The sequence below is a fragment of the Thermobia domestica genome, chromosome 8 (assembly GCF_964235325.1).
Source record: "Thermobia domestica chromosome 8, izTheDome1.hap1.1, whole genome shotgun sequence".
Classification (NCBI taxonomy): Eukaryota; Metazoa; Arthropoda; class Insecta; order Zygentoma; family Lepismatidae; genus Thermobia; species Thermobia domestica.
In genome coordinates, this window is record NC_137461.1 from 196,675,509 (window position 1) to 196,685,478 (window position 9,970).

The window sequence follows — 9,970 nt, forward strand, 5'->3', positions numbered from 1 at the left end:
AAATAAGCGTGGAGAATGGCTGTTCATTTGTTGCATAAGTTTGAGGATATAATTTTCTCTGATTGGAGTTTCGTTTGTGTAACAAACAAGACTCACAAAGCCGAACTTTTTCTCGTAGATATTCACGCATGTTCGGAAAAAAGATACGAGAGTGGGCCAACGCGTATGTTTTCTGTTGTCCACCATGATTACCAAGTTCAGGAAGCGTGTGTATGAGATGAAACGCTTCTTCCCTGAGGCTCTCGGGAATACACAACAGATATCTTTCACAATTAGTGTAGCGAGCAATCTTGTAAAGCTTATCATCAACAATTTTGAAGCTTCGCAATGCTCTTGCTTCGGTTGGATTACGAGGCGGTTGATCGTCTTTCACCAATTTGTACAGCGGACCAAAGAAGGAATCGTTTTTCTGCGCTGTTACGACATCTACAGGGTTCAAAAACTTAAAATCTGGGATGCCTTTTGTCTTCTTTGCGTTCGACACAAAGCAATTTTCCGCTGCAAGACGTTCAAATGTGACATCTTCGGTATCGCATGGGCGGATAGTGTAACGTGAGAGGGGGTCTGCGAAATTGTCCTTACTTTTAATAAATTTAACATCAAATTGAAATTCACTGATAGTCATGTACCAGCGTAAAAGTTTCGAATTTAGTTCTTTCGCAGTTTGTAAGTAAGTCAAACTCTTATTGTCACAACAAAGAGTAAAATTCCTACCTAGCAAATAGAACTTAAATGCTTTGAAGGTGGCAATGATGGATAAAAGTTCCTTATGGAGAATAGACAACTTCAGTTCATTAGGTGTTAACAAACGTGAGAAGTAAGCTATTGGGTAAAATTCAGTGTCAGACTCGGTTTCTTTCTGTAAGAGAATCGAGCCGATACAAGTTTCAGAGCTGTCCGTATATACCCATAGAGGTTTATTCCGATCATAGGGCTTAAGTACTTCGGAAGAGACCAATTTGTCTTTGATCGTTTCAAAGGCGGACTGCATTTCCGGGGACCACTGGAATTTAGCACCTGTACGTAGGAGAGGACGGAAAGGGGCTACATAGTTGGCATAGTCCCGTATTCCTCTACGCATGTAATTCGCTAAACCTAAGAATTGTCGAAGTTGGCGTGTGCTTTTAGGTGGTTGGTATGTTTTCACTGCATTTATCAATTTCTCACTAATTCTATGTCCGTCTTGAGAGATAGTATAGCCTAATATATCTAACTGATCGAAAAGGAATTTAGATTTGGCAACGCTGCAACGAAGTCCACTAACGCGAAAACGTCTGAACAGCTTTTCTAATGTTACTAAAGCGTGTTCTTCCGAATCGCTTGAATAGACAATATCATCAAAATAATATTCGAGGGATCGAGGTTCCAAATTCGATAAAACAATACTCATAAATTTATTATAGAATGCAGGAGATACGTTTAGACCTTGTGGAAGTTTAGAATATTCGAAAACCCCAATGTTAGGAATAGCAAAGGCAGTATATTTTCTGCACGAAGGGTGAAGGTCCAAATGGAAATAGGCATTGGTGACATCGAAACATGTCAGAAATTTATGACCACTAAGTTTCTGAACAATGTCCTGGATAGGAGGAAGTTGTACGCTTTGAAATACAATTGACTTGTTAATTTCCCGAAGGTCAATGATTTTTCGAATCGCTCCTGAGGGTTTGCGAAGAAACATGACTGGCGATCTGTATGGGCTACTCGACCGTTGTATAATTTTGGCGTCTAACAATTGATTAATGTAATCACGGACTTCATCTTGAAGGGCAACAGGAATTGCGTAACTCTTACCTCGAAAAATCGAATGTTCTTTCATTTGAAATTGACATTGAAAATTTCGTGCGGAACCAATAGTGTCAGTCCAAGTCATGGTATCAGCATATTGATACGCTAATTTAACTATTTTGTCTTTCGTTTCAGGAGAAACGTTCGGTCCAATTTGTAATTTAGATGAGTCAAAATTACGCTGACCTTCTTCTAAAAGGGGCAAGTTGACATAGGTGGGGTCAAAGTAGGAGTAAAATTCCTTATCTTGAGGGGCAGTTACCACCTCGTCTGCAGTTCCAATAAACAGCGAAGGCTGTAAAGTTATACATTTCTGCCTGGGGTTGATGATTTCGATGTAATTGCATTCTTTTTTCAATAAGGCATGGGGTATGAGAATACCATGTTTCGCAAAAACGCGGGGGTCAGGTTCAACACAATATTCAACGCCCGTGTCTCCGTTGTGAAGTCGGAGCGGAACTACCGTACGAGAACGGGGTAACAACCTCGTTCGTTGACCTAAGGTGAAATATGGTTTCGAAGCATTTAAAAGGATGTTATACACAGATGCAGATAAACTAATGGGAGGGGTCGCGTTAAAAGCGTCTGGCGGGGGTTTGCCATGACGTTTAAGCGTCAAGGTGTTCGATTCCATATTGACCTGTGCCATATGTGGTCGTAAAAAATCCACACCAAGGATCAGACGTACACTTAAGCGGTCGACGATATGAAAGCGATGGTGGAAGGTGTAACCTTGAATTCTAAGGCGTAAAACAACAACTTCATTAAGCTGTACTGGGGCCTGAGAGATACCCACTACAGTGGTTTGAATTTGATAACGCTTGGCCGACTTGGGGACAAGACTTCTATCAATGATAGAGATAGATGACGCGCTATCTATTATACCATGAACGTCAGTTCTACCAATTTGTAGTGGTATACGAAGAATCTCATTTGCTATAAGTGGTACGTGAAGGGTTTGAGCAAAGGGTTTGCGTCCTAATCTACCACGTGGATGTTTATTTTCAGAGCAAGTGGTATTGGTTCGATTTCCGTGAGGGACATGTGGCGTACGTTGTACACCCGTGGACCGTTGTCCGAAGGGGGAAGGGGAGCTCGGGGTAAGACTGCCCCCAACTGTCTTACCCGTAGCTAGTTTAAAGCCGGCGAGTAAGTTAAAGGTGGGTGGGGGTAGAAGCCCTGAGCCTCGGGATTCAATTGTCCACTACCACTTGGTTGTGTTGTGGGTTGCATCGTCCTAGGATGGGGTGAAGATCCCATACCCATAGATTGCGGAAAAGAAGGCATGTACGGATAGGGGTAATAACCTGGAGGGAAAGGGGTAACGGGATAAGAAGGATACTGTTTGCGTCCTCTACCCTTACCAAAGTTTCTAGGTTTACCTCTAATTTGACCTGCCTGTTCTGTATTTTTCACAGAAGGTGTAGGTTGATTGGAAGCCGTGGTGGAGGCTACTGAGAGAGTTAAGCCCTCTAAGTCTTTCTGTAATTTATCAACTTTGGCCGTTAGGTCCTCCGTATTTCCCTGGGGGGAGGGAGGTGCGTGCTGTGAAGCGTTCGAAGATGGAAGAACATGGCTAGGCTTGCCTTTGTATTTAAATTTATGTTTACGATGGTTGTTGGAGAGTTGAGGAGTAGTCGTATGGGTGGGTGCGGGGTTCGGCACTACAAAAGTGTCAAGAGACTCCGTAAAAGAGGTCGTTTGTAAAGACGCAAGCTCTTTCCGCACTGCTGCTTTGACTTTATCTTCCAACGTTTTGGCCTGTCTGCGTTCGAGACGATTTTTGTTTAGTTCAATTTGTGTGAGAACCTCCAAAAGCTCGTCCGGGTCGTCAAAGGCATGAAAACCAATTCTGTCTAAATAGTAAGGCAAAAGGCCGTTCTTAATGAATGAACATTGTTCTTCATTAGATAAATTATCACATTTATCCAAAAGAATCATTTTCTCGTAGACATAGTTACGGACGGATTCTGTTTCACCTTGTACTCTATCATGTAGTTGTTCAAAGATTGAAAGTTTGTCCCTAGCGCGTTTAAAAGCTTCTATGACAGCATCTTTGAATTCAGTATAGGTAGCGTTTTCCAAGTTATTGCGCTTAAGGAGAACACGAAGTTGACGTCTACCTTTACCTGTAAAACATGACACTACTACTTGTTTTGCCTGGTCACGGGGAATGTTATTAAGGAAAATAACATCGTCCATTTCCTTAAAAAATTGCTGAATATCATCCTTATCCGCATCAAAAGTCGGATAGCGAAAAGCTGCATTATGAACATGTACGACCGGTGGTGGTGGGGGTGGAGGTGGATTTGGTGGGGTTTGTGGATTACCTGGGGGAACCACATTCTGGTTCAACACGTTTCCAGTATTTACACCATTATTTTGGTCTGCCATGTCGGATGACGATGAGGAAGAAAAAGGCTGCCTACAAATTGTTCTAGTGCGCAAACGAAGAGCAAATGCCTCTCTAAGCTCCTTGGCGTTTTTCTTAAGGTGCTTACGATTTCTTATCGCTAGCAAATGGATATCATCCAGTAAACCACCGAGGGATTGCTTGGAGTCTGTCGACATGTGGACAATGACCCATCAAGAGACTGGCATACAATGCTTATCGTCGTAGTCGTGCCACTAATAACAACAACGAAGGAAGTCAGCCGATTACAGTGTATGAGGCGAGTAGATCAGTAAGTTCTCGTATAATAATCACAATGTGATTACAAAATACATGTAGAACGAGTTAAACAGGAAAGGATACCATCACAAATGCTACGCATAAAGATCTGAGTTCGATTCCAGAACCGGGATTCATTATCACGCTGTATGCCTGCAGCCTCAAGGGTACGAGCAGGTTGCGGCACCACGTTGCATGGGAAGGACCACTGGTGCGGCACCACGGTTCGTGTAAATCGGGTTTAGGCACCACGTTGGATATAGACCGGGTTTCGGGCAATACGATGTGAGCCCGTGGCCACAAGTGTACGAGTGGGTTTCGGCACCACGTTGTGTGTCCGCAGGACCACTACGGGAAGAGCGGGGTTCGGCACTACGTTGTGAGCCAGCGGCCACAAGTGTAGGAGTGGGTTTCGGCACCACGTTGTGAGCCAGCGGCCACAAGTGTACGAGTGGGTTTCGGCACCACGGTACGGGTAAAACGGGTTTCGGCACCACGTTGTGTGCATATGCTCCTGAGTCTTACCTGGTCTCAGGGCACAGCGCACATTAAACGTTCTTGTCTAGGTGAGGTTTCCGTACCTGCAACCTAGAACGTATCTTCATTTTTAAGTTATTGGGAGAGCATTTTGGGGTGAATGAAGGTACACAGTTTTCGAGGAGGAAAAGAGCGAGTAGAAAGGAAACATTCATTCACAGTAAAGGCAATGTGTGAGGCTTTAATGCGAGTGCCTTTGTTTCTTAAAACGAATCTAATTTGAAATTTAATTTCCCGACAAAATTTTGGGTTGGTGTTAGATTGGAAACAACACAGCCTAAAAGGAAACATTCAGACACGAGAGCAGAATGGAGAGTATATGTATAGAAACTGCAATTGACTCGGATTTGCCAATAAATGAATACTACTTACGGCTTTGGTTCCATCCATTCCAGTTCGTAGTAATCTGTATGAACACTCACACTAGCACATCACTAATACACAGTTCTTGAATGTTGTTAAGTGACACTAGTCCGAAAACTGAGGTGGGAAGGTTTTTAGTCCATCAAGCATCTAAATTGATTGGAGATTAGCTCTGGGCGACGACCAATTATGAGTCTGGACTCCAGCATCGTAGACAGCTAGGCAATCATCTCTTCCTTCTTTCCTTTATGGGCGAAGTTTTCGGAGATGTTCCCTCGTTTGGGCGGACCACGAGGGTGTCTTCTAAGGATCTGAAGTACCCTAAAAGTCTATGATAGTCCTTTTATCATTTTAGGTATTTTCTTCTTCAGATTCGTATATGTTTGGATAACAAAATAACACAAATCGGAGTAGCTCGCGCACAGAGGTGTTGCGAGTTTGAAATACCGAGGTAAAAAGCTTAATGTTACAAGTCCTTGCTTCTATTTGTAAGTTCGCTCGGCGTTGTTCGAAGGATCTGGCGTCCCTATCTCAGCAAATCAATTGCCTGTGATGAGAACGTTCTCTTCAGTGTGTTTCCATCTTATGTCTGCAGTTTCGTTGTGTTTTTTTTTTCTTTTCTGCTCTATCTGCATGTTTGCTTCCGGCTAATGTTGAACTATTGAAAGCTAATTGCATGAGACGCGAAAGAAATCGTTTCTATGCAATGTAAAATTAAATTTAGAATAATCGCGTATCTTTATTTCCTTTTTACTCTTTTCTGATTTATTTTGTATTCCTTTTAGAAATTACAAATTAGATCTGTTTTACGATACTGTTTGTCCTTGTTGATCTGCCAAATTTGAAAAAATCGGATGGAGACACTTGTGAAACACTTTACATATCCAATATCTACATACAATTTCACTCACTTCGGTCCACTCCTTCCGCCACTCAGCTCCTCGATCCACTCAAGAGTTTTTTGTTTTTGTTTTTTTGTTTCCAGGAAAATACGAAACACGTATTCCCTCACCTTACCTCTACAATATTTGTGCACAATGTCATTCACTTTGGTACACTTCTTCTTGCCTTTCGGGCGTCAAATTCCAAAATTCTGGGGGCGGGGGGCTTTTGCCCCCTAAAACCGTTTTCTGCAGAAAATAAAACCTGTGTTTGTTTATTTTTTGAGTATTGTGAATACACAAAGTTTCGTTGCAATTCTTCATGTGCTTTACACACATCTGACATACTGTTTTTAGCCCTTTTGATACTTCGTGACCAAAATTTCGAGGAGTCCGTGCCCCACCTAACCCTTTTTTCCAGGAAAATACGAAACCCGTGTTCTCTCATTTTATGTCTACAATATTTGTGCACAATGTTATTCACTTTGGTACACTTCTTCTTGCCTTTCGGGCGTCAAATTCCAAAATTCTGGGTGAGGGCTTTAGACTCCTAAAACCGTTTTCTGCAGAAAATAAAACCTGTGTTTGTTTATTTTTTGAGCATTGTGAATACACAAAGCTTCGTTGCAGTTCTTCATGTGCTTTACACACATCTGACATACTGTTACCAGCACTTTTGATATTTTGTGATCAAAGGTTTGGTCCGTGCCCTCAACCAAACGTGTTTTTTTTTTCTTTTAATAGGAAAATACGAAACCCTATTCCCTCATTTTGTATCTACAATATCTGTGCACAATTTAATTCACTTCGGTTCACTTCTTCTTGCCTTTCGGGCGTCAAATTCCAAAATTCTGGGCGGGGGCTTTTGCTCCCTAAAACAGTTTTTCCACGAAAATAAAAAATAAAACGTATTCGTTTATTTTTTGCGTATTGTTCCTGCACAAAGATATTCTAATTAATACTTAGCACTAATTATACGGACTTCTGCTATATATTTTTTGAGCTCAAACACTAATGATAGGACTTCTTTGCGATCCTCTTCGCTAGAAAGTTAGAAGTATTCTACAAAAAAAAAAAAAAAAAAAAAAAACTCATTATCTCCCTATCTTGACACTCTACTCTCACAAGTTTATCAATTACTTTTAAAATCTAACGTAAATAATTCAAGTACTTCAGGATCTTCCAGGCCCCAATGCGTTGTTAGTGTACAAAAAACTAAATTTTAATATAGATTGTTGATCATTGTAATATTCTAGCATGTACGTATAAAATGTTCCTGGGTGAAAATGTTTACAAAGTATTTGTTTAATGATTACAGAAAACTAAATGGTAGCATGTGGCCATCCTTTGATCAATATCCTGAAGCTGTTGGTCCTTTGATAGATGCAGCAGTATTTTCAATCTATGACACTGGATGGATAAACCTTCACGAGGCTATTCAAGATGCAACGTTTGTTGCTATAGACTCCATTGGCATTCCAGAATTTTCACATGAATAGACAATGTATTTTCGACTATAGCATACAGAAAACAATTCTTGATTTGTTAACACTCCATTCTCGTGTACCTGTAACATTTAATAACTAATTTAGACTCAACAATATAGATGATTTCAAAACCAATTCATCCTAAAGGAGGGAAATACTAAAATGATAACTTTTGTGGTGTTGCATGCTTTTTAAAATCAGGTGTTGTATGTACATGTATAAGATCATTCAGTATGTTTATCATCTACAGACAACGTATCAGATATTTAGCTATACAGGAAGCAATTCAGTTATGAATTCATTATTTTCGTGTTTCTAAAAAGCGTTGAAATCACAAATTAATATATGCGTAATCAAATTTTAGATCTGAAAATTCAAACATAAAAAAACATTTATTTTATAAACTATGTATCAACTCAATAAAATATGATTTTTGCAAAAGCTCAAAATACATAAATATTTAAGCATTTCTAGTCGTGTTCTGATTTATTTTCTTTGAAATACGTTTAATCGGTGGAGTTTCATTTTTTCTTTATTCATTGTTAATTTAAAATATTTTGTTTATATAAAATTTAAATGTTTGGAGTTTGGCTGCAGTGACGACGCCAGAGGGGGGGGCAAGGGGGCGAGCGCCCCCCTAGTAGCTACTTCTGCCCCCCTGACTGCCACCTAGACTGCTCCCCCAGACTCCTACAATCTTTAAACATTATATATGTAGTATTTTATATCAGTATCATAACCAATCTCATTGTCAAATTGTCTACTTTCCATGCATTTACTATGTGGCAGATTAATTCTCAAGCTTTCTTCTTTGAGCGTCTGGATATGCACTCATATTTCTGTTTTCTAATTTAGCGCCTTTTGAGGTAAATTTTAGTTATACTTCTTTCTTATGATTTTTAATTATTGTGCCTAGCGAACAGTAGTAGCGAACAATAGCGACTTGTTTTCTTCTCATTGGATCAACTTCGATTGGAAACACAGAAAAGTAAAACCCAATTACGTAACTTGTTTGTATTTATCTACGTTTGAAGTTTTCAGTTTCATATTTTGTTTTATTTTATTTTTGTTTTGTTTGTATACTTCTTTTTCCTGAAACATTATTCTCAAGTTTCAATATTCAGAGGATGTGCTTATAACAGCTTAGTTTGCAACTACCAGAGCTTAATTTTTTGAAGGGATAAAAAGAGTTATGTTTTCCCTTCCTGCAAATGATAATAATAAATTTATGGAATTAAATTGATTCCCAATAAAACGTATTGTCAGAGTGCTGATCTTTAGTTAGTAATTGGTTTATACTAGTGCTCCCTTACTTATTTTGTTTCAAAGTACTGACGTAACGTCTACCATATTGACTAGGAACTGCTGAAAAATTCGTAGCCCAACTCAGAAGGAGTGCACGTGGAATGGTGAAGTTTTACTTCTTCTATACTTCCCCCGCGAGTCAATATACTACCTTGTACAGTGCTCCAGTTTTTGCAGAAAAGTTAAAAAATCTGAAGATTTCCTCGCACCACTGTTCGTAGCACTATCCCTATCAGATCTAAAATGGCGTCCTTTCAAGTGTTATTTAAGTTTGGGAAATAAGTACACGTAATAGTTAGACGGAGCTAAATCTGCGGAATAAGAATGATGATCTAGACATTGAAATCCTAGATTATGCAATGTCAGTTGTGTTCGCAGGGGCTTGATGGACAGGTGTATTCTCCTGAAGGAACAGAATTCCTTTCTTTTCATTTTCCGCGGAGTTGAACTTTGAATTTTTCTTTCAGTTTTGTAAGTAATGTAGAGATCCTGGATTCAATATCTGACCGTTGCGGAGGTAGTCTATGAGTACGACTCCATACTTATCCCAGATAAATGTTGCAAACAGTTTCTCAACCTACTTCTGTGTCTTGAACTTCTTGGGGCGATCCATATTTCATCTATGGTTACTATTCGTCAGCGAAATTGATCAGCATTACGGTCAAATTGGAAGAAGACTTCTCTTAATGCCGTCACTCTTTTATTCTCCTGACAGATATTTTGGGAACCCATTATGTCGAGAACTTGAGCATACCCAAGCCATTCTGAATTATGCCACCGACGAGTTCCAAAGAAATGCCCAGAATCTCTGACACAAGTTTTGCTGAGAAGGTAAAAACTGAGAAAGCGGGGTGCAGCCAGACCTCAGACTATAATAAGTATATCGTGAGTTTACTATACACTTTAAAAACTATCTAAATAATAGCTTAAATTATTTT

General features: G+C 39.8%; 1 protein-coding gene across 1 annotated transcript in view; it reads left to right on the forward strand.

The window, feature by feature from the left end:
- The window catches only part of LOC145691907 (uncharacterized), a 117,568-nt gene extending 109,616 nt beyond the window's left edge, over positions 1–7,952 (forward strand). Inside the window, exon 10 of the mRNA XM_081767212.1 lies at positions 7,559–7,952. Coding sequence (XP_081623338.1) covers positions 7,559–7,739 — 181 coding nt within the window. The 3' untranslated portion in view covers positions 7,740–7,952. The remainder of the gene's footprint in view (positions 1–7,558) is intronic.
- Positions 7,953–9,970: the final 2,018 nt, after the last annotated feature.